Source organism: Nicotiana tabacum, chromosome 12 (genome assembly GCF_000715075.1).
Source record: "Nicotiana tabacum cultivar K326 chromosome 12, ASM71507v2, whole genome shotgun sequence".
NCBI classification, from domain to species: Eukaryota; Viridiplantae; Streptophyta; class Magnoliopsida; order Solanales; family Solanaceae; genus Nicotiana; species Nicotiana tabacum.
In genome coordinates this window covers 55,635,527-55,660,207 of record NC_134091.1, presented here as the reverse complement: position 1 = coordinate 55,660,207, position 24,681 = coordinate 55,635,527, and the positions used below count along the sequence as shown (strand labels likewise).

The 24,681-nt window shown below is 37.0% G+C and overlaps 1 protein-coding gene across 4 annotated transcripts; it reads right to left on the bottom strand.

Annotated features, from left to right (window-relative positions):
* Window positions 1-700: 700 nt before the first annotated feature.
* Window positions 701-23,432, bottom strand: LOC107823779 (protein translocase subunit SECA2, chloroplastic). Of its 4 annotated transcripts, none has more exons than XM_075226523.1 (34): window positions 23,185-23,432; window positions 22,939-23,073; window positions 22,770-22,839; window positions 22,563-22,627; window positions 22,170-22,290; window positions 21,736-21,827; window positions 21,423-21,488; window positions 21,152-21,216; window positions 20,990-21,077; window positions 20,451-20,516; window positions 20,246-20,361; window positions 20,074-20,164; window positions 18,224-18,307; window positions 18,035-18,127; window positions 17,771-17,866; window positions 17,578-17,663; window positions 15,488-15,566; window positions 15,244-15,357; window positions 15,057-15,152; window positions 14,913-14,976; window positions 14,470-14,759; window positions 13,271-13,326; window positions 12,528-12,645; window positions 12,240-12,320; window positions 11,968-12,047; window positions 9,281-9,335; window positions 9,117-9,186; window positions 8,849-9,038; window positions 8,639-8,762; window positions 8,138-8,296; window positions 2,085-2,159; window positions 1,792-1,997; window positions 1,442-1,583; window positions 701-1,356 (listed from the first exon to the last, which is right to left on the bottom strand). In XM_075226523.1, exons 1-32 carry the CDS (start codon window positions 23,386-23,388, stop codon window positions 1,836-1,838), a joined length of 3,351 nt encoding a protein of 1,116 aa, XP_075082624.1. In that variant the 5' UTR covers window positions 23,389-23,432; the 3' UTR covers window positions 701-1,356; window positions 1,442-1,583; window positions 1,792-1,835. The 4 variants fall into 4 exon arrangements, with proteins under 4 accessions (XP_075082624.1, XP_075082623.1, XP_075082626.1 ...); XM_075226522.1 differs by having other exon boundaries at window positions 1,455-1,583; XM_075226525.1 differs by lacking the exon at window positions 8,138-8,296.
* Window positions 23,433-24,681: the final 1,249 nt, after the last annotated feature.

Sequence of the window (24,681 nt, the reverse complement as noted above, 5' to 3'; positions counted from 1 at the left end):
CACACCCTAAATCTCTGTTATGTTTATAATTTTAGGATATTATCCAAACTCAATTCAACCTCAACTTGTTTGGGACTTAAGCAATTGATATTGCATACAAACTTAATTCAACAATTCTTAAATTACTCGTTGTTGGCTTGTTGCTCATTTCTCGTATATTTGATTTCTTTTATCTCTAGTCTCTACCTTCAAATAAATACAGCTTACATAGATTTTTAATTTAACTTATATAAATTAGTGAAACTAACCTGGATTATCATAACGCTAAATTCAATTGAGGGAAGGAGCATCTTTTCCTCTTTTCTCTTTTTCTTTTTGATTAGTTGTCTTTTCGATTACCTCTTGAACTACTCCAATTTAAGCATTCTGAAAAGTGAGTGAAATATTGTATCACTTCTTATTTCAGTTTCCATATCATCTAACTTAATCTTCAAATATGTAGATCGTATTTTATTTCACTCTACAATAGTGAATTTGAAACACAATAACAGCAGCAGCAAACACAATTTAAGATGGGGGTTTTCCCTTTTCTATTTACCAGAGTTTTGTTTGTATTTTAGTTGAAAGCTCTTTCATACGCAAAATAATTAGGTGGATACTGCCCCTTAATATGCTCATTCTCGCCAATAAAAATCGAGTATGCAATTTTTTTCCAGGTTAAAGTGACATTGTAACAACAGATAACTGTATTCTGAGCCTATTTTCGTAAACTAGACAGTAAGGTAAATAACCTATTATAATATGTTAAAATACAATAATAGTGTAAATGTTATTTACAATGTCTTGTGTATATAAGTTAAGTCATTACATTATTCCAATGTTACAAACATCTTCTGCGGCATATTTGAAGAGTAAGACCTGTCTCTCTAATCATTTGTACACAAATAAACAAAGAGGTTGAGCTCCAGGATCAACATCTAGCATTTCTACACTTCAGATGAGCAGCTCGAGCAATTAAAGCCCTGGGATTTATTGTTGCAATGACTCAGAATGATACATGGTGTGACAGATATTCAGCTTAATGTCATTAGGATTTCTGCAAGCCCTGCCAACAGTTTGTTGGAGACCGTCTGTGATGGCTCATCCCTACTGCCTTGGGACAAATTGAAAGGCCTCTCTCTTCAACTCCTCTACCCATACAATTTTAGCAAAGCCAACGCCGTGCAAAAAAAATGAATCTCAATCTCCCTAGTTTTTATTCTGAATCTCCATGGTCATATTTCTATAGTCCTAGCCTGTGCAGGTTGCTCAGCATCCCTTATCTAAGCCAACTGATGTCATGTACTGAGGTGGTCCTCAAACTACTCAAGGTGCAAATTCAGATTATCCGTACTTCAAAGGACACAGTAACTTGAGCTACAATGTTCCAACCAAAAGATCTCAAACAACTAATTAAATGGGGGAAAAAAGAGACAAGGTTCGGGTATCACACAAATGCTACCTTGGATACTTACAGAAGAGTTGACAGTCATATCAGGTTATGCCTCCACAAATCATGCCATTTGTACATCTTGGGTTGAGCTGGAATAAGACGCGAAAATTCATCCCTCGGACTGGGAGGTGAATAATGAGAATCCAAGATCCTGTAGAGAAGTCATAACGCACATACCAATTAGCAACACAACCAACAATAAGCATGTCGACTCAGAAAACTAATTCTTGCCATCCCCATTCTCCCAACCAGCTTTGCAGAAAAATAAGAGTATAGTAATAACAATATGAGGAGTGTCCCAAGCCAAGCCGAGGAGCAAAGGGAGAGAAAACATGATAACCTACAATGAATAGAAATACCTGGACATAAGCAGCAAGAGAACATATGAAAAGACAGCAACTAATTAAACATATAACTCTTGACTCTCCATTGGAGATGACCAATAGCGCAGGAGGGACTCCACGGTAAGCCTCCTAGTTGCACTAAGCATTGAGATGAAAAATCTGCAACCATCGATCTTATACTCCTCGAGTGGATTTCTGTGCCCAAAACTCCTTACATTCACCTGTTCCAGAAATCCAGAGGGAGAATCAATATACGACTTCCAATCAAGGAAAGCATAGTTTTTCGAACAGATAGGCAAATACCATACCGCTGAACTTAGTCGGTTCATGTTTATAAGATGATCCCTCCAGAAGCAATCTAATGTCTTCAGAAGTACTGCCCTCTAAATCCAAATAACATAAGGAATCAATTAAGATAATAAGATTCTTTTTGAACTTTAAGCATATGCACAAACTACACACCCAAACCCTCTATCATAATCTAATCCTATATGGAGGTAATTATTATGCAATAAAAGAGGCATAAAATGATATCATAACCTAATAAAAAGCAAAAGGATTTCAGGTCACTGGTATGGTCTTATTTAAATTTTAAACATTGAAAGGATTTAAATATCACCAACACCAAAGTTTGCTTCCTTTTTCCTCTTTTTTCCGATGATGACCGAGAAATCCCAGTGGGCTAGTGGTGCAAGGTTCAAAATTCGGTGGATAGTGGGGCCACCCCTTACCCTTCTCTACTTAAGTACCAGGCAATGCAAAGCCTGCGGTAGGGTTCGAACCGGTAACGTGCGCTAAAACCACACATCACGGGTTGCACACTTACCACTAGCCCTGGGGGCATTCCTTTTCCTCTCTTTTTTTTGACAATGTAACATGTATATTTATATTAAACAATCTTCAGCACAAAGGTTGAGCTGGAAGCCAAAAGAAAGAGTTTACAAAAGCCTACAAAGCTCCCTATTACAATCCTTGCGCTTCTTACAAGGAATCTAGGACTTGTAAAATTGACTCTAAGTCGTCACTATATTCTGCTTTACACCAAAAACAAAAAAGAAGAATACAATTCATCTTAATTTTCTGAATAGAGCTAATTGTATCCTCAAAGCATCTTGAGTTCCTCTCCTTCCATATTGTCCACCAAATAGTTGCAGGGACAATTTTCCATCTGTCTTTGTTTGAAGTAGTGCACTTCTCCCCTACACTCCAGCTCGACAAGAGTTCAGATGTTCTTCCTGGCATTGACCATCTAATACCCCGAGGTTGATGAATAAATCCCACAACTGACTAGTCACTCTACAATGTAGAAACAGATGGCTGATTGTCTCTACCTCTTGGCTGCATAAGTAACACCTCGAGCAGATTGGTATTCCCCTTCTCCTCAAGTTGTCATGTGTTAAAACAGCTTCTCTAACTACCAGCCAAGAAAAAGCATGCCACTTTGTATGGTGTCTTGACCCTCGAGATGTGTTTCCAAGGCCATAGATTGACTTGTCCACCATCTTGGTTTAGATACTTGTAGGCTGAGTTGACTGTGTACATCCCACTGCTGTTTTGGCTCTAGCTAAGTGTATTTTCTCCCTCCTGCAGTCCGTTGCATAGCTCCAGATTGTTAAAGAAGTATGTTATTTTGGGCAGCTCCCAATCATGTAAAGGTCTGTGCCCCCCAAAGTTCATATACTGTAGCTCTATGTTGTTGATTCAGGGCATAAATGTCTGGAAAAAGATTCATAAGACAACCAATTCCTAACCAGTTATCTTCCCAAAAGAGAGTTTTCCTACCATCCCTTACTTTGAATTGAAGCTTGCCAGCAAAATTTGGCCACAGATTCCTTATTGTTCTCCACAAGCTGGTACCATAAGCATTGTTTACCTGCTTAGTCATCCAGAATCATTTCTTTCCATATTTAGCCTTTATAACCTTGCTCCACAAAGCTTGTTCCTCCTGGTAAACCTCTAAAGTCACTTCATCAAAAGACTTTTATTCTGCATTCTCAAGTTCCTGACCCCCCAGATCTCCCATCTTTTTGCCGAGGGTCAAAGTTTTTCATTTGACTAGATGAAAGCCCTTCTTCTCTTTGTTTCCATGCCAGAGGAAGTTTCTTCTCAAGGTGTTCAATATTTTCTCTACATTGGTAGGTATAGGAAATAGGGACAACATATATGTGGGGAGAGCATCTAGCACAGAGTTAATGAGGACCAATCTACCACCCAATGAAATGTAGTTTGATTTCCATCTTGCTAGCTTTTTCTCACATTTTTCCAGGACTCCATTCCATGTCCTTGGATTTGCTCTTAGCTCCCAAAGGCATCCCCAAATAAGTGGTTGGGATAGAACCAATTTCACCTCCCAGAATCCCTGCCAGCAATTGAATATTAGATACCTCATTAACCGGAAAAATCTGACTTTTCCTCCAGTTGATATGAAGCCCAGAGATGGCTTCGAAAATTATAAGAATCACTCTTAAATACTTTACTTGGATCTCATCAGCATCACAGAAAATGAGGGTATCATCTACATATTGAAGATGAGTAACCTCCAACCTGTCAATTTGGTTCCTTGCCACATTGAAGCCCTTAATCCATCCATTGCCCTATGCTGTTCTTAACATATTGTTTAACCCTTCCATGGCAAGTATGAATAAGAAAGGGGATAAGGGATCGCCTTGTCTCAAGCCCCTTTCTGAAGGAAAAAAGCCTTCAGGAGCTCCATTGATCAAGATGGAGAACCTGACAGTGCTTATACAGAATCCGATCCAGTTGATCCATTTCTTACCAAAACCCATCTTCTGGAGAGTACCAAGCAAAAATTCCCAATTGACATGGTCAAATGCCTTTTCAATATCTAACTTGCACATAATTCCTGGCCTCTTCTCCTTGAGTCTGGAATCTACACACTCATTTGCAATCAAAACTGCATCTGTGATTTGTCTTCCTTTTATAAATGCAATTTGCTGTGAATCTACCAATTTGTGCATCACCCTTTTCAATCTTTCAGTGAGTAACTTGGAGATCAATTTATAAATGCTGCCTATGAGACTAATAGGCCTAAAATTCCGTAACTCCTTGGCACCACTCTTCTTAGGTATCAACGCCACATAAGTGGCATTGAAGCTCTTTCCAAAGAACTCCTAAGAATGAAAGTTCTGGATAGTAGCCATTATGTCTGATTTCACCACGTCCCAGCATTTGATAAAAAACCCATAGTGTACCCATCCGGCCCCGGAGCTTTGTCTATTGCACAAGTCTTTAAGCACTCTAAGACTTCATTCTCCTCAAAAGCATTTTGCAGTGTCTGTACTTCAACTTCAGAAATAGAGAGGCAATTGTTCATGTTGCAGGTAGGTCTCCATACTTCTATTTCAGAGTACAGTTTCTGATAGAAAGCAATAATCTCCTTTTTGATCTCAACTGGTTCTTCAATACTCTCCCCATCCACCTCTAATTTGCTAATGTTATTGAATCTTTTATGTGCAATGGCAGTTCTTTGGAAGAACTTGGTGTTCCTGTCTCCTTGTTTGAGCCATAGTGCCCTTGATCTTTGCCTCCAAGCTATTTCTTTCTTTGTAGCAAATTCTTCAAATTCGATGGAGAGATTTGCTCTTATGGACATCTCCTCCTCATTAAGGTTCCTCTGTTGTTGGATAGCATCCAACTCAGCAATTTGGTTCAAGATGAGGCTTTTCCCCCTCTCCAGGTTGCCATAGCTATTCGAGCTCCATTCTCTCAAATTTCCTTTTAGGGCTTTTAGCTTGCAAGCAAGGATGTAATCCGGTCTTCCTTCAAAGATGAAGGATGACCACCAGCTCTGGACTCTGTCAGTAAAACCTTCAGTCTCCAACCACCAGTTTTCGAACTTGAAGTAGGATTTAGTGTGATCACAGCTACCACACTGTAACATTAAAGGTGTGTGATCAGAACAAACTCTAGGAAGAATTTCTTGTTTGATGTTTTTAAAACACTCATTCCACTCCATCGAAACCAGGAACCTGTCAATCTTTGAGATGGTCTCCTAACTGTTCCCTCTAGCCCATGTATAGATGCCCCTTCTAATGGAAGATCAACCAAGTCCATGTCTTCTATGAATTTAGAAAACTCAGTCATCGATTTGGTAATTCTGCTGCAATTCTTTTTTTCAGAGGGAAATCTGATTGTGTTAAAGTCTCCAGCTACTACCCAAGGCCCTGTGAATAGACCTCTAGTACTCCCTATTTCCCACCACACTTCCCTTTTTTCTCTAATGCAATTAGGAGCATAAACTCATGTCATGTGCCAATTAAAGTCTTGTGAATGTGACTCAAATTTGCAAGTCAAAGAGTGAGCACCCGTGGTTACTACTTTCACCTTTCCAAACTTTACTATCCCATAGCATTAAGATACCACCCCTAGTGCCACTAGCCTCCAATTGCCCATACCCCTGACCCCCTAAATTTCTTTGACAATCCCTTCTATATCCCCTTCTATTTTCGTTTCTTGAAAACAATATACATCAGCTTTCCAGTCAAGGATCAAGCTGCTAATCACCCTTCTCTTATTCCTACGATTCAATCCCCTCACATTCCATGAAATGACTTTCACATTCATTGATCAATGATAGAGATTTCTTTCCCCCTATTCCTTGCCCCAGAACTTTTGAACTTCATGTCGAAAACCAGGCCTTTTAACTCCTGACTGCCTTTCTTTTTAGGAGTCACCATATTTACTGCTTCTGTTTCTTGCCTCTTCGTCTGCCTGCATCTGTCGATCTTCTTAAATAAAGCCAGGGCATCCTCTTCACATCCCTAGAAATCAACCCCAAATTGTTTGCTGAATTTAATTACATTCTGATGAACCCATAAGGTTGCGTCCATCTCCCCCTCTAAATCGTCACTTTGCAATTGTATCTTCAGAGGTTCGGCTTCCTCAATTGCCCAGTTATAAGATTCAGTTTGCACTATCATTTGCATGTCCTTGCTACCTCCCACCCCATCAATTTGGATACCTTCACCGTCGATATTAGTCATAGCATCCTCATATTTATCACCATCTTCAAGGTGCATCTGTTGCTCTCTCTCCTGTATGATAGAGAGGGATTTCTCTTTCTTCGTTCTTTTCCACTTCAGAAGTTTGAGCAGTGTTAAGTGGGGAGAAGGAGATTGCTTCGATTTCATCGACTAAGGGATCCACTTTATTCCAATTGGGTGTAGTGAGCTGGGCCGAAATTAGAAATTGGGCCTCCTCACTTAAATTAGAGTCCAAAGGCTTGTTCTGAAGATTAGGCTTTGAGGGATAGGTAGGTTTGTGGGCCAGAACCTTTTGGGGCCCTTCACGTGACCCTTCCCTTTTATCAGAATTTGAAATTGGCACATTTCTTGATGTTCCCACGTGACCAACCCTATCATTAATACCCTTGTACGCCTTTTGTACTTCATGATAGGGTTTCATTGCCCAGCGGACAATACACTGCTTTCTTCTCACATCATCATCTTCTCCGGCAGCCACCCTCGTCGGAGATTCACACCAGATCGGAATAGTAAAGTTTATTCCTTTGTCAACTATTACCACTTCCTTCGGTGCTTTCTCCACCTCTGATTTTAATCCTTGCCCATTTGAGATGGTTCTTTAAGGAAGTTTCTTCCTCAGTTTCTAGCCAACCACCACAAAGATCTCCAATAGCTTTGAAGATTTTCTCAGTCCAGAAGTGCATTGGGAGACCCATAGCTCTAATCCATGTCCAATCTCTTTTTTGGTTGATTGAACAGCAGCCGGCCGTCGGCGACCACCATTCCAGATGAATTTTTGTTCGCTTCCACCTCCATTCCCCTTTAAGGATGTGTTCTGCCATGTACTTGTTAGGAAATTGAAAAAGAAAGTTGGGTCCGGCCATTTCGTAGACATCGACTCCAAAGGCTTTCTTCCAAGTATTCACTGACCATCGCCCGGATGTCAGCAAGGGTTGGTTTTTCGTCAAAGCCCTCGTCAAAGCTTCCAACAATGCACCTGCTCAGCAAACCATCATCAGTGTTGACCTCACCATCGGAGATTAATATTCTGTTGTTGGGACCATGTGTAACGTGGACTTCATCGCACTCCCTTGACTACCATTTGCTGACTTTAACAGACGAAGCATAGGGAGTTTTCGGATCTGCCTTCTTGGGACCATTTGTAATAAATGGCCTTTTATTTTCATTAATGAAGTTCCTGATCTTAAATGCGATTTCATTCCATCCCGCATTAAATGTAACTTCTGGAATAATAGTTACTGCTCGGTTGACACCTTGGACAGTAACAATGCTAATAAATCTTCCAAACTTGTTGTATTTCCTGGAACTGTAGAATGATGAATATTGCTCCTTTAGCTGCCATTTCCTTACAAACGTACCAGCATCTTTTGAGGCCTCTTGAAGGACAAAACACAACCATTCCATAGTTTTCCAGCTAAAGGTTGATCTACGCATGAGATTACGACTCCTTTCCACCCATTCGAACCAAGTTTCTGCTCTTGATTCAAGTCTTGTAATGTCATACGATTTGAGTCCAGCTGTAAAATAAATCCTATTATCACCCATAATGAACCAGAATAATTTTTAAGATTAATCACTGGAGGATGATTAAAATTAAAGACTTCGAAAAGGACGTCGGAGAACTAGATTACGCCGGAAAAGTATTGTCTTTTACAGCCTCGAAAGGTGTGCCTGAGAGCACATGCAGCATTTCCCACACTCTTCCAATCTCTTCCTTTTTCCTCTTTCTTTTAATGAAAAAGAACATACAATTGGATAATGACAAATCTGGCGTGTAAACTTGATATGATGGCATACCAATGAGTTTACCGTGGGGAATGCGCTTTAGTAGCATGAGCAAATTCTAGAAAAACAGTTACCTCTATTTCCTTCACGTATACAGCATCATATCCAGATTCTTGTATTACATCTAAATAGCTGGCAATGAGGAAATCTCCCAGGTACTTTCGGAGGAAATTAACCATCTCTCTGTACTTCCCATACCTAGCACAGAAATCAGACATATATAATCAGAAGATTGAAATAAAGAAGTTTAAATCATTGAACTCATTGATGTAGATTGGCCATACTTCATTGAGTCATCGGAGCATATAGCCAGCCAGCGTCTGAAAGAAGAGGTCTTTCCACGTATACCTCTAAAAGAATTTGGAGTTGAAGGCAAATTTGGAAGGGAAAAGTTGTCAATGGATAAGGATTGCACCTTCTGAAGTTGTACAAGTGAATCTACTAATGCTTCCTCGGTAATCCCAGCAAATGAATCTACACATAATTTCACAGTCAAACTTTATGATGCAAACTGCAAAATTCATTACTGGTTATACCATAATCCACTCTTACCATTCAATATCTCGCCCGCAACGTCTTTGAACTCCTTTAAGATTTTGTCCAAGCACCAGTTACTTGGGTGCTATGACATTTAGCAAAATAACATCAGTGAGGAAAAGAAAAAACAATGCAACGCATCATAAAACTTGTCTACTTCAGAGAAGAAATCTAGCTACCTTTTGCGGATTAACATTCTTAAAGATAACATCATCCACCACTGCTTGCATGTATCTACATAGAATTGTAATGGTGGTGAGAAAATTTTGATCCTCGAAAAGTATATTGGCTTAGCTGAAAAAACTTAATCCAGAACAACATGTGCACATGCAAAGAAATGAGTTTGCGTCATGAACAAAACGATCTCTTATTAAAAGCCAAGTACACTGGTCACAGTGGACTAACAGAGGGAAATAGGCTAGAACATATAATGTTTTCAACTGTTTCACCGTGTACAGATCCCACAAACAATGGTCAAAAAATATAACTCTAACCCACAGTATAAACCTAGAGCGAATAAAGACAAACTGCCAGAACCATCTGAAGCAGGATCTGAGCCTGATTTTACTGGGACCTTTTGAACCAATCAAAGTAGTCGACGCATCATATTCACATAAATAATGTTTCAAGATACTGGGGAATTTCACCTCAAAATAGCAGAGTACATTTGGATAGTGTATTGCATACACCAAGTTAAACATGGAATTAAAGATCAAAAATGACTGAGAGAAGAGCATTTTGTTTTATTACGTAGCTTTTCACTTTGTAAAAGAATTATAACTAAAATTAGTTTTGGATAGCCAACTCTGAAAGGACAAGTGATTAAAATCCCTATGCAATATCACAGAGCACTTATCCTTCAAATGAGAGTGAAATTGTTACCAGCATAAAGCAGTTATGATGCACAGAAAAGGAGGGTGGGCCATGCTGGATCTATGGCCAATATCTAACAAGCTTACACAGATGTCAGAGACCAGTTCGATTTTACTTTGCAGGTCACTACTTAAGGAAAATATTTCGCTTGATTATATAACAGAATTAATCAGAAAAAAGATGAGAGGAATCTAGATAAAATTGGGGAAAAAGAAACAAGAAAACAAAATTTTGGAAAGGAGAAAAAAGAGATCCTGAAGATAGAAATTTTGAAGTTACTTTAGATTTTATAAAGTATTTATTCAACAATATCTTCAGCGATAAACAACAAACTGACGCAAGGTAAAAAAATAAAATATTAAAATAAATGAGAAGAGAAAAAGGGAATAAATAACTTATCACACTCTCTCCCACATTTACATTGTATTATTTCAGTTTTCAGCAAGGACGAACACAAGGGAGCAAGAGGTGCCCATGGCTCAAACAAATTTCCCAAGTATTTATTTTGGAACAAATCATTCACTGTTGGGGAAGCTACGGAATGTTAACTGATGACAGAAACGCGGGTTAAATACTGTAAATTGGTTCAAAAACATCTCCGCTGGTTCAAATCCAGCCCGGCCCAATAATTTCCCAGTCTGCCATGAGATGATATAACTTATTTAAGCTTCAAAAATACCCACTCGCAAAAGTAAACAGCAAACTAACCAAAATACCAAGGAAAAAAAATAAACTGACAAAAAGCATCTTAATGGCTTCATTCTGCAACCACAACCTCTCAAGGAGTGTTATAGCATCATTGTCAAAACATAAGATGCACTAGCATGAAAGCTTTAATGTGTAAAAAGAAGTTGAAAAGAGTACAAGCTTCAAAAAGTCACATTATTGTTTTTCAAACAAGTCTTTAACAAGATAGGGAAGATGACACGACAGATTGGCTACTTGCTCAAATTTCATGCAATTCTGGCTTAACTCTTCCTTTTTCTTGAGATAGAATTTTTATAATTTTGTGCTGAATAGAATTGGGTACATGAATCTTATATCCCATACTAAGCTTTAGGATCGTCAAATCACTGAGCCCACAAAAGATATGGCTGAGTAAGTCGGGCTACAAAATATATAAAAGAAAAAATGCTGCTAGTTGTACCCAGTTCCATACCTTCACTCAAGGGTATAAGTCATTTTGCAACACAAGTCTCTTATCAGCATCAAACAGGTCATGATTTTATTTTACTTCAAATTCTAGCATAAAGTATTGATCCTTGATTTCCCAGAGATACTATCTAACTTATAAGACGAGGAATATCTTCACAACATTTGCTAGACTTCTGCCGGTTCTCATTAACGAAAAAGACTTCATTTTGTTATTTGCTTATCAGCATTTTACAGAAGTACCCTATGTCACATAGTATCAGAAAAAAATGTCACATAGTATGTTGACTCGGTCAAAGCTATTTTGAATTTTGTAATGTCTCATAACAAAATGACAAAGTAATAAAATACATTAGAAATAATTTTCTCCCTTCTAATTTAATAGACCTGGATCCAAGAAGAAAATCAGAGGAAGAGTTAAAAACCACAAAAATGAGAAAACATGTGAAGCCATATGCTGACTTTTGCAATTTAGGATGATAAAATAGATACTGAAGTTGTAGTGCAGTGTGGAAAAGTACTCTTGTGTAACATTATATTGCAGAAACGTGGGTTAAATTATTTCTTCTGGAAAGAGGATATGATTTTAGAGCACAAAAAAAGATAACACAAAACCTCTTTTGGATGGAGGGAGTATATTATCCGAGTCTTATAACTTTCCAATTTCAGCATACCGTGTGGAGCAAAAGATTCGTGACATTTGAAAAAAGAAACTGGAAAAAATAATGGGGTGGTATTCTAAATATGAAAACTCAGATATTTTCCATGAGTGCAGATAGATGAGTTCAAACACAGGGATATTGATTCCATCATTTAAATGACTGAGAATCAAGGGGCTCACTTGAAAATGTGCTCTGAACAACTCTCAAAATCTCCAGTTAAAATTAATTGCCTAAGATCGTAAACATGCTTTCTTTGAACCTGCGAAGGAGAAAAAGTAAAGCATATAACACAGCAAGAACGTGATCACGCAAAATCATTATTAAAAAATGAATTAGTAGACTTAATAGTAAAATGCACATATTCTTGAGTCAAAAGTAGGGGATAATATCCTAAAACGAGAAACGAAGACATCAAAACAGCAGAAACTGAATCAGTACATGAGCTACATACCTCAAGGACTTCATCGAATTCTACTAGGCTCTTTCGTATTCCAAAAAAGTATTTCTCAGCATTGATTTGTAAACCCAAAAGCTGACAGTTAAGTAATGTTTCAACAATCATCGTTAGAAGCATGTCAGAGAAAGAGAAAAGAAGGAAGATATATCTTTGAAAAACAGAAATAACACTGAAACCAAACATAGCCAAGCCACACTTATCCATATAAAGAACAAAACGAGAAAGACCCCAGCATACTAAATTACAGAGACAGAAACAGAGCAAACAGAGATTATTCAGCACCTGTTTAACTATTCCATGACCTTCTATTGGGATATCTTCATCATTTGTAATCCTGGATATAAGCTTCACTGCCCACTCAGTGTCAAAGTTAAATTTTTGAAACATCTCATCCTGCAAGCTGTAATAAATAAAAGTAGCTAGGATCAGCAATGGCATTTTAAGGATAACAGGTTAGTCACAGAATGTAGTAATCTTTTCACGAAAAGCTGTAATACACTTTCCAAACTTATACAAGAATTTTGATACTTCACCAAAACCAAGAATATTTTCAGCACACTAGAGGCGAGTAAGGCCAAAGAGTACAATTTGGAGTTTAGATAACTGCAGAAAAATCTAATGCACATACACCTTGTGCAATATGGAGAACTTTACCCTGAATTAGGAATCAAGAACACTGTGAAGGAGCTTTGCCTTTTTTTACCTAAATTAATAAAGGCATAGAAAATTATGTTGTTTTGTTTTTCCTTTATATGAAATAGTGCTTATAACTCACATAGCTGAACCACCACCAACTGTTTATTTCAGAAACATACATATAGACATGTGTATGTACAAGCGTGCGAGCGCGCACACACTCGCACTCATATATGTAAGTATCTTCTTATAAACAGAACAAAGATATAGTTAACTTTATTATTTTATTTTATTTTTGGATAAGGAAATCGGAAAGGATGGTTAAGTTATATTTACTTCACGATCAAAGTATTGCAGAGGAAGGATTAAACTTAAATCTAGCATCTTACCTCACCATAAATCGTGTTGATCCAGGATCACCCTGCCTGCCAGCTCTACCACGAAGCTACAAGGCACAACTTATAGATCAATATACATGGTTAACTCAACACATCAAAGGAAAAGCAATACCCAAAAGTTAAATCACAGAAATGAATTTGAAGAACAAGCCATTATGAGTTGCATCACCCATTTTTACATTAGGCTGGTTCTACAGGTAATGATCCAAAAAGATAGAAATAAGTTCCTGGGATTCTACAGTAAAAGCTAGCTATTATGAAAGTTCAAGGTGGTACGAAACAAAATAAACTAAGAAAGTTTTCCCAACTTCACCAGCTAAATAAGGTGCAGTAGAATACTTGCTAGACAAGGTATGAATTGTTTGACAGTGCATTCGTGCACATTAAGACAACTTTAAACTAGGAAGCTCCAGTACCAAATTCTAAGGTGCATATCATGCTGTAGTGGCATCAGTTACATAATTATCAAGGAGACAAAAGAAGACCGATGAAGCAACTAACACAATAGGGAGCTTTGTTTTGTAGGCAAACTACAGACGTAGAATCAAATATTAAGCACCAACTGACCTTGGTGAATGACGGGCTTAACACCCCAAACAATATACTGTAGAAGTGGTAACCTATTTTAGATGAGAATTTGTAATTACTATGTATTGTTTGGTCATCGAGCATGTTATGCACTAAAAAGATTCTCAAGAAAACTAAAAGGATAGAGAAGCACACAGTAAAAGGAGAAGAACTTCCACATGTACAAGGTTTTGTGGAGAGATAAACCCCATGTGACAAAGATAACAAAAAACTGCATCTTGTATCGCCTATATTTAGAAGGAAAGGAAGAGTCAAGAAAAAGCTTCTGCCATTTGCAGACAGAAGTTATATAAATGTAACTTCGTCCAAAAGGTCATAAAATTGCCCACTTCCAACACATGCGGAATTAACAAGACCATGAAAGACACAAAAAGTCTCTATGGAACTCGCACATAAACTACAACGATAAGATTAGGCGGTCAAACAAAATAACTGCTATACTCATAAGAATACGAAATCGTCTAAGCATTCTTTCATTTTTCTGCAACATGAATAAACATTTCAAGAGGCCAAAGGTTTACATTATTTTATTCTTAAACTTTCTTGATACAAGTGTCAATTCAGTTATTCCTCTTTGAAAGTCCTACCAAACTAAAACTCACCTGGTTATCAATTCTCCTGGACTCATGCAGAGAAGTTCCAATGACGTGAAGGCCCCCGAGCCTTTTCACTTCTAACCCTTCATTCAAACAGTGAGACACGCAATCCTCAAGAACTGATACATAAGTTAGAGCAATGGATGGACCAAGAGGATAAAATTCTGACTGCTCATCAGCCTGCTTCTGTAGCTCTTTTATCTCCACTGACTGACTCAGCTCAATGGATTCAGCTATCATTGACTTTGCCTCTTGATATGACCATTTCTTGCTCTCATTTTTGCTAACGTACTTAGCTAACCAATACAACAAACAGAAATCCACAAAGAGAAAGCAATCAGATAAAAAATGTCAGTACATCAATATCAAGATGCTAAAGCTATAATCCATTGGGAGCTATCAGTTAAACTGATTTAGACTTGAGATACTAGTTGATTAAAATTACTAACCCATCAGAGCCGCTTTAGCAAGCAAAGCCAATGATGACGGTCCAACTTTTATCTTTGACATAACCTACATACGGAAATACTATCAGCAGAGGGGGAGACCAGTACTTGCTTCTCTATCTAATTGGGACAGAGTGCCAAAAGAACCTTTTGAGAATTGGATTCTCCATCAACATCAACTTCAGGAACATCTTGTGTCAGAAATGGAAGTATGCTATCCTCCAAAATTTCGTTCGCAAGCATCTTTATCATGTAAAAGCCATGAAAGTCATTCCAAATGCTAGGGCCTTAATATGAATGAGTAAAATATTAAAGCACATAGATGTTAACTTGCCTTTGGATTTCCTCCCAGGATTATATCAGTACCCCTTCCTGCCATGTTAGTAGATATGGTGATTGCATATTTTCTCCCTGCTTGTGCAACAATATCAGCCTCCCTAGCAGCATACTGCAAGAACCAAGAAAATATCAATCAAAAGCCAGCAAAATAAAATCACATGTAAAGATATGGAAGTAGGAGAATACCAAACCAAACTGAAATTTTGAGTTAAAGTAGAGCTCAAGAGTTCTGTACAAACCTTGGGACGAGCATTGAGGACATTGTGTGGAATTTTTCTTTCCTTCAGCAAGTCAGACAAGTATTCAGAATTTTCAACACTGCATTAGAATTAATATTAGTCAAAATATTGCATTAGAGACATTAGTTGTCAGCAAAGGTAATGTGAACAGAAATGAAATTCAAATTTAGATGGCTAACTGAGACCTAACAAATACAAAACTTTTTACAGTCCTACAGCATTCCAGTTCAGAGAAATTTCATAGGCTACTAGAGAGAGATCCGCAAGCAGTCATATCTTAAATCTACAACAACAACAACAATCTCAGTGTAATCACACAAGTGGGGTATGGGGAGGGTAGTGTGTACGGAGACCTTACCCCTACCTTGTGAAAGTAGAGAGGCTGTTTCTGAGAGACCCTCGACGCAAGCAGTCATATCTTAAAATTAAAATTAAGCAGATACTAGTTTCTCTAGAAAGATGATGGCATATACGTGTCAAAAAGAACTAACAGGTGAAGTTAATAATGTCATTATTGCTTAATATCAGAACTTGTCGAGTAAACATCAGTTGTAGTACCTGGTACGGAAACATACAGACCTGAGAGAGTATGCTGCTTTTTAGCAAATTTAACAGAAGAATTTTCACCAACATAAACTTACTATATATACCCCCCCCCCCCCAAAAGAAATTGATATTCAGTTTCTATAGTTGCTATATGCATCCTTCTTTGTCAGGCTTTCCCCGTTTCCTTTATTTTCCCCCTTGTTTTTTTCTTGCCGCTTGATTAAATATTCTATCCTTTATTGGTTTTTGCTCCTGCTGATAGTCTAATGATGGTCACTGATTATTTTCCCTCTGTTATGCTTGTGCACAGGAATAAGACAAATCAATCACTCTCTTGTCGAGTAAACATCAGTTGTAGTACCTGGTACGGAAACATACAGACCTGAGAGAGTATGCTGCTTTTTAGCAAATTTAACAGAAGAATTTTCACCAACATAAACTTACTATATATACCCCCCCCCCCAAAAGAAATTGATATTCAGTTTCTATAGTTGCTATATGCATCCTTCTTTGTCAGGCTTTCCCCGTTTCCTTTATTTTCCCCCTTGTTTTTTTCTTGCCGCTTGATTAAATATTCTATCCTTTATTGGTTTTTGCTCCTGCTGATAGTCTAATGATGGTCACTGATTATTTTCCCTCTGTTATGCTTGTGCACAGGAATAAGACAAATCAATCACTCTCTCAAGTAGCATGTAGCAGGTACTTGTCTCTTGATTCCAGTTTTCACATTGAAATCAGATTGTCCTTTTCATCTGATAACATTAAAAAGGGAATATCTGTCAAAAGAGTCGAGGTGTGATTTTTTTCCTAGGTACAAATGCTCATATGAGAGTATTTACATCATCCATCATATAGGGAAAATTTTACAATTAAAGTGTTCGCCATATTATGATGGAAACAATTATAAGACCGGCAGATAGCCTAAAAATGCTTCACTGAGTAGCTCCACAAAAGAATATATATGTACATAGAGATATATATGTGTCTCTGGGTACAGTGCTGTAATCAATGATTGTAGCATATGTGAAAGTCAATAAGGAGGATAACAGTTTCATAATTTTAAAGCAGTAAATCAAGCCTAAAAATGCTTCACAGAGTAGCTCCACAAAAGAATATATATGTACACACCAACATGGGTTGTAGTGGGATGGATAGGATCCCTCCACCCTTAACCAGAGGTCTCGGATTCGAGCCCTGGGTATGGAAAAAATCCTGTTAAGGAGCGCTTTCCCCTTAAATGGGCCTTACGCGGCGCGAATTCGAATATAGTCGGGTTCCAATGAGGGTACCGGACACCGGGTGAGAAAAACCAACCAATATATATATATATATATATATATATATATATATATATATATATATATACACACACACACACACACACACACACACACATACACACACACACCCCAGTAGGGTCTGCATGCATATTTTCATAAGAAGTGCGTAATCAATCACTGTAGCATATGAGAGAGTCAATACTTAGGGTAACATTTTCATAACTTTAAAGCAGTAAATCAAACCAAAAACATTCATGGAAGCACCTTGTGGTCCCCACTAAAACCGGACGACCCAAACGGAACATAAACTCAACTTCTTCACGAACATACTCCCATTTTCCTCGTGCAGTCTGAAGGCATAACAATAGAAATCATGGCAAATTGAAATTAGAGACTTGTTACATATTCCTTTTCCCAAAACCTCACCAGACTTACTTAAGTATGATAAACATCTTACTGCAAAAGCTTGAATTGGTAAATCTTTACGAATGTTAGGCAAATTTGTGGGTACTTCAATTACTGGAATTTGAAACATCTTCAAGAACTCTTTTTCCTGCAGTGCACACGTATATAGGTGATAAGTATCATAAGCATTGAAATTCAGTACTAAAACATAAACTATACCTGAAACTGTAAAAGTGACCCCACCTCAGTTTTTGCTAAGCATTGAAATTCAGTACTAAAACATAAACTATATTTGAAACTGTAAAAGTGAACCCACCTCAGTTTTTGCAGTCCCAGTCATCCCTGAGAGCCTTGGATAAAGCTTAAATAGCGACTGATATGTAATTTGTGCCACGACAACAGAATCAGCCTAACAAATGAATAGAGCGTGGACTTTTAATAAAGTTAGAATAATACTTGAGAAAAAGTTTCAGAAAGGAGCAGTCAACAGTAAGAGATAGTATACCTGGATTTTAAGGCCTTCTTTAGCCTCCACGGCCTGATGGATTCCCTCAGACCATCGCCTTTTCTCTTCCACTCTTCCAGTCAACTGTAAAGTAATACCAAGAAACGAAATCAACGTCTGACATGCAACAAATATGTCCAAAGCTCTTCAAAATATAATCATTTTCATGGATTAGAATTTAGCCCAACTATAAGATAGCTTTAAGACCTAAAACACATGGAAGGAAATTGTCTGGAGAGACCTACAATCTCTTAGAATCCATGCAGACCTACCACAAAAGTAGGTGATAACAATTAGTTGGGATTAAGTTTTATTAGTACGTTCACTTCAGGTCCAATTTGCTAGGAGTCTTTTAGACTCGGCAGAGATTTGAGTAGAAAATATATAGAACTTCTAGTGCTAACAGTAAATATTTCCTTTTGTCAAATTTTATTTTATATACTATTGTACTGAGATGGGCCTAAACGGAACGACATGGTCAATGAGGATTCATATAACCGACCCCAACTTACTTGGGATTGAGACGTACTACTGTACTAGTAACAGTTGCACGAGAGTAGCTTTCACACAGAATAGTAGGATAGATAGTAACCACAATTAACCATCACCCAGCAAACTGCAAACTGGTTTGACAGTGTGGAAATGATAGAGAAGTCGCCGAGCCCAGCAGCGTGAGCTTGTGACCCAAGTGGGGCATTAAAGTGATGGGTCAAAATACAATTTAAAGGCGGCTTAATTACAAATAAATAAAAAGATAGAAAAGCCACTCTGAAACCTAAATTTAGAAATCTGAACTACAACAATTATTTAATTTAGAAGTAGTTTTCGTTTCTGAATTCCACTCAACTTAGGGAAAATGTAATTCCCAATATTGGTAATTCACTACTTTCGTCCCTCCAAGTTCATTTTAACTTAAGAAATTACTGTTCTTTTCATCAAGGTTTCTGAAATTATATTGATATATAATCTAAAGAACGCAACCTTACCGGATTACACTTTAGGTTAGGTGGTGAACTGAAAACTTGTTTCTATTCCACGATCAGAGTGATGCGCGGCATTGGGTAACAGTGGTAGGAACTCAGGACTCGGGAGAATAATTCATCTCTGATTTCCCAGTTCCTTCCTCTATCACTTAGAGACAGGTTTGTCACACTGCTATAGCTAGTTAACCTGCCGTTCTGGTTTTTGACTGCTTCAAAGCACATATCCTAACCAAAAAATACTTCAATTTCTTGTAATTTGGGAAGTTCCAAACCTCCAATAGATAATTATCAGTTTCCTCTCAGAATACAACATGATTTCTTAGCTCTGTATGAAATGAGAAAAAAATCTCCCTTGTTGAAAATTTTCTATTCTACCCAGCAAATTCTGCCCTAAAGTAGTTAGACAACACAAAGCCTCAAACCCAAACTAGTTAGGATCGGGAATATGATCCTCAATATCCATTTGCCCCATTTGGACTAATTTCAGTCTGACACTCAATATATCTGCCTAAACCGTCAGATCTATGAGAAGTGAAACCCTCAAAAACCCTGTTGTCGGCAGTTTCTCAATAACCCCGACTTGCTTGGGATTGGGGCATACTTGTTGTAACAGAATTATTAACCACTGGTCGAACGACAATCTTCACAAGAACAATGCAGATAAGCATGTGATTATCATAAAACTGACCATGCCAGTTCCTTCATGGTTGAAAAACTCCTAACAATTCTATCTTAAGGGTTAAACTGAATAGAACAAGGAAAGAAAGTCGATGAACAAAATGACAATAAAATCATCAGTGACGGCTAAAGCCTAAAGAGACCAAGAATACAATCAAACTTTATGAGGGAGACTTCTACCGCAAGTACCTCATTGATTATAAGAGCCTTCCCATTTCTAACAATGTATTGGACATCACGCTTGTAAAACTCCTTGGCTTTTAAACCGTTAATTACGAATCTGCAGTGTTTGATGTAATAGTTAAAACAAAACTACCTTATACAACAAAGAAACGAACAGAACAACAAGGTAAATGTTTACCTGGCCCATGGATCATTCTCATCCCATAAGTCACTAGTTTCTAGGGCCATCTCAGCAAGTGCAATTCCCTCCTCAGTTAACTCCACAGAATTATCCTTAAGCTCTATGCTATAATGCTGAGATTACAAGTAAACATCATTTTTAATGTGTAATGTCGCCACCGAGCTCAAGTTTTAAAGGGATAACTCAGAAACTTGAAACTCACAAGACCCTTAATAAGCAGCTCAGCTACTCTAGCAGCAACAGGGTAACGAGCAGCGTCTTTATTAGCCTGAGATAGAAGGCAAAAATAAATAAATCAAAGACAAACTCCACCCAAGGGTGTGGCCTAGTGGTCAATGAGGTGGGTTGAAAGCCATGAGGTCTCATGTTCAAATCCCAGCAGAGGCAAAAGCACCAGTGATTTCTTCCCATCTGTCCAAGCCTTGGTGGACAATATTAACCAGATAGTGGGAGATAGCAAGTATCTCGTGAAATTAGTCGAGATGCACGCAAGCTAACCCGGACACCATGGTTATAAAAAACAAAAATAAAACTTAAAGCGAGAGTGCATCCAAAAATTCGAGAAGAGTAATAAAAGACAAAACAAAAATAAAGAAGCAAACATGAACAGGAAACTGAAAATAATGACATCCAGCCACCAAAAATTTATGCAGTTAATACTTTCCAGTAACATAAAGAAAATTCATTTATTTTGGATAATCAATAGTACTTTGTGACAAGATAAGAAACAATGAGGCATACCTCACCACTTATCAACAATGGATTTCTTCCTTCATCGATGAGGACTGAATCAACTTCATCAACTATAGCAAAATGGAAGGGCTTTGGCCTGTTTGTACAAGGTAAATTTGAACCATCACACAAATTAAAAAGAAAGAGAGAAAAAGGTCAATCAATGTGTACCATCTCATCACAAGTTGCTCATGGCTAGTGGCAAGATTATCTCGAAGATAGTCAAAACCAAGTTCCTGGGCCATTGGAAATAAGAAAAGGGAAAGGTGGAGAAAGGGAGGCAGGAGACATGCAGTCGTTAGGGCAGCTAAATCAACCATCAAAGGATGTCAGAAAGCTTTCAAGTGTTAAGCAACTAAGAAAAATGGAGAAGAATAAACCAGAAAAGATATATGACATAATATATATGCAAGTGAACCACATGAAACTCACTACAACTTACTGAATTATTCGTGTATGTTATATCACATCTGTAGTTAGATTTCCTTTCCTTGCTCTTCATCCCTCTCTGTTCATAGAAAGAAATACTACAGTTGATTTATAACAGTTGGTTTCTAAAATCTTTATCAAAAAAAAACAGTTGGTCTCTAAAATAAAAATAGACCCAAAAAAACAGTTGGTCTGTAAAATAAAAAAAAGACCAAAGCCTTGAATTACACATAATTCTTGGAAAACTGCTTGCAAAATAAAATTTTAGAAACCATTAAAAAAAAGCATAACACTAAAATAAAAGACAGTTAATTAAAGAAAATTACTTGGATAAGGCCAACAGAAAGACCTAGAAAACGGTGAACACGTCCCATCCACTCAGCATCACGTTGAGCTAAGTAATCATTCACTGTTACGACTGTCAACGGAGATGCCAAAAGAAAAATTAGTAAACACCAACAATTCTTATTTTATATTTGCAATCATGCTAATATTTGCCAGTTCTAATTAACTAGTGTATGTTTGAGGTAAAATCCCACAGATAAATTCATGTCCTGAATGGTTGATATTGAAGATTACTCAACAATCATCCATGAACACCATCCATAGTCCTGAAGCTATATAGCAGGCAAAAGTGCCTTCTGAGAGAGCAGAAATAGATGGGGAAATATTTATATGTATGTGTGTGTGATAACTAAACAGATAGATTGATTGACTCATTCAAATATACCTACAGACAAACACACTCAACACAGCATACCATGAACACCCTCTCCGGTTAAGGCATTAAGATATGCAGCCAACGTGGACACCAAGGTTTTCCCTTCACCAGTCTTCATCTCTGCGATAGCCCCATCATGGAGCACTGCTCCTCCAATAATCTAAGGTTTCCAATTAAATCAGAATTGATCAATTAACATATGTAATATCTAGTTATTAGCAGAGGTAGTTTATTGTTGTATCTATTTGATTATACCAAACATCCATGTATAATATCATTACGCATGACCAGTCTCTGACAAGAACATCAAGATGATCTTTTGATGAAAATTAACAAAAAAAGTGCAAAGTATATTAGCTGTGAAATTAAGCAAATCAACATCCTTCAGAAGATGTTATGTTTATATAATCAATATGGTCAAGAATTATATACCTGAACATCGAAATGGCGCATTCCCAGCTTCCTTTTTGCAGCCTCACGAACAACTGCAAATGCCTCTAGAGGTAGAAATTGCAACGAACGTGATCAAATACAAGAACTTTAATTCTTTTGGCTTAAATATTCACTGTTTACCTTATCAAAAAAAAAAGAATCAATCTTTAATAGCAAAAAGAAAAAGGCATGTAAAATTTGTCAGACCAGCTTGAATATGAGCTAGTGTCTCTCCTTCTCTCAAACGGCGACGAAACTCCACAGTTTTTGCACTCAACTATCACAACAAAATACAAATAAAATTAAGAAGAAGAAAAAAAGGCAAACTAAACAAGATTAACAAAAATGACAGTTGATTGTTGAGACAAAAACCAACCTGCTCATCAGAAAGATTCTGAATAAGGGGCTCAAAGGAATTAACAGAATTGACAAGCCTGTAATAATCTTTTACAACCCAATTATTCAAGCTAGTTAAACCACTCCAAGATTTTCTCACTCCATTCACTGTTTCCTTTTTAAACAAACAAAACAGAAAAAAAATTAAGAATATCAAGCGAACCGAATATTGAATTGAATCAAAGAATTCAAATAATCGTAAAGAAGTGTATCATAAGTGCTGTACCATAAGAGAAGCAGAGACTACTGGAGAGAGAGTGAGATGGCGGCGAGTCTTGGAAGAAGGAGAAGGAAAAACAAGTAAAGGGTATGTAGGGGACTTGGTGAAGAAAAGAGGAGTAAGTAGTAGAGAAGGGTGGTCCTTGCGGCGGTGCGGCCGGAAATGCAGCGGCAGCACTGCGGTGGTGGATGCTGCTGCTGCTGCTGCCATTGTTGCACTGCTTTTGTTTCGGCTCTAGACTTGGGTGCGTGAATGCATATTTAAACCAATCGAACCGTAAACTTATATTTATTTTTAGGTTTCTTTTAATTAAATTTTTAATTAAATTGTATTTTTTTATATAAATTTATAATCATACCGATAGTAACGATAGTTTTTAAATTTTATAAAAATAAATCAAAAAATATATAATTGTATCGAATAAATTTACAAGTGGATAATATATTTATATGATAAGTTTAAAAGTAATAAATCATTAAGTTTTTTCTTAGATCTTGAAATTATGAAAACGGATATAAGTCAACAAGTAATTAAAACTCAAAATACTAATTCTCAAAACTATTATGATACTCCCGTTGAAACTAAATTATTTCTAACATATTCACTAGCAATACACAAGATATTCTAGTGATTATGAGTTGCAAACTAGAATGTATCGAATATGTTTTCTTTCATATGATTTAAATTTATCTTTTTGAATATTTAATCTTTTATAAACTTTATTTTTGAGTCTCAAGTTAGTTAATATTTTTTCACCCGTGTGGTTTATAATTTTTTGTCTTTGCTTAATTTCTTTTATGTTATTATACAGTAGTTGATGGATCTATACTCTAGTCATATTTCATGTTTTCTTAATGTATCACTTTGTTTTCTTAATTTATCACCCTTTAAATATTAAAAATATCTAGAGATTTTTGTTAAGTCCTATAGAAGTACGTATGTTATTGCATTCTACTTCTACTAATGAATTTTATATGATATTTGAAAAAATATCGAAAATTAACCGAACCGTACCGATACCGAAGAGAAACCGACATGATTGGTAAGATTTCGAAAAGTCTAATTTGATTATACATAATAAGATAATCGAAAAATTAAAAAATTGGTATGATACAAATTCTATAAAATAACCAAGTGAACCCAACCATTACACCCCTATATCGACTCAGCTAACGTTTATTCCGGTAAACTACAATCTTTATATTCTGGGACGCATTTTGACAGAATACAAAGTTTTTAAAAAAATATAGTAATGTTAAATAGAGTAATATTTCTGTTGCTGATCTAGATAAAATAAAAGGTTCAAAGATTAATCTTTAAGTATAAAATATTTTGTTTTTTTTATAACAAACTAAGAATAAAAGAGTTTAACAGCGGAAGTATAAAAAGTTCTAGCATTGTTTTGTTATTCTTGTATACAGGTTCACCTATTGTGTGACCAATCAAGACCGAAGCGTGACACGTTAAAGCTCGATCTCGGGTTATATTGAACCAAAGGGGCGA

Coding starts and splice junctions, on each gene's coding strand:
- LOC107823779 (XM_075226523.1), bottom strand. CDS start 23,388: ATGGCAGCAGCAGCAGCAGCATCCACCACCGCAGTGCTGCCGCTGCAT. Junction 21,489..21,735: donor TTTCTGTTGGCCTTATCCAA/GTAATTTTCTTT, acceptor TTCTATGAACAG/AGAGGGATGAAGAGCAAGGA. Junction 17,867..18,034: donor CTGGGACTGCAAAAACTGAG/GTGGGTTCACTT, acceptor TGTGCACTGCAG/GAAAAAGAGTTCTTGAAGAT.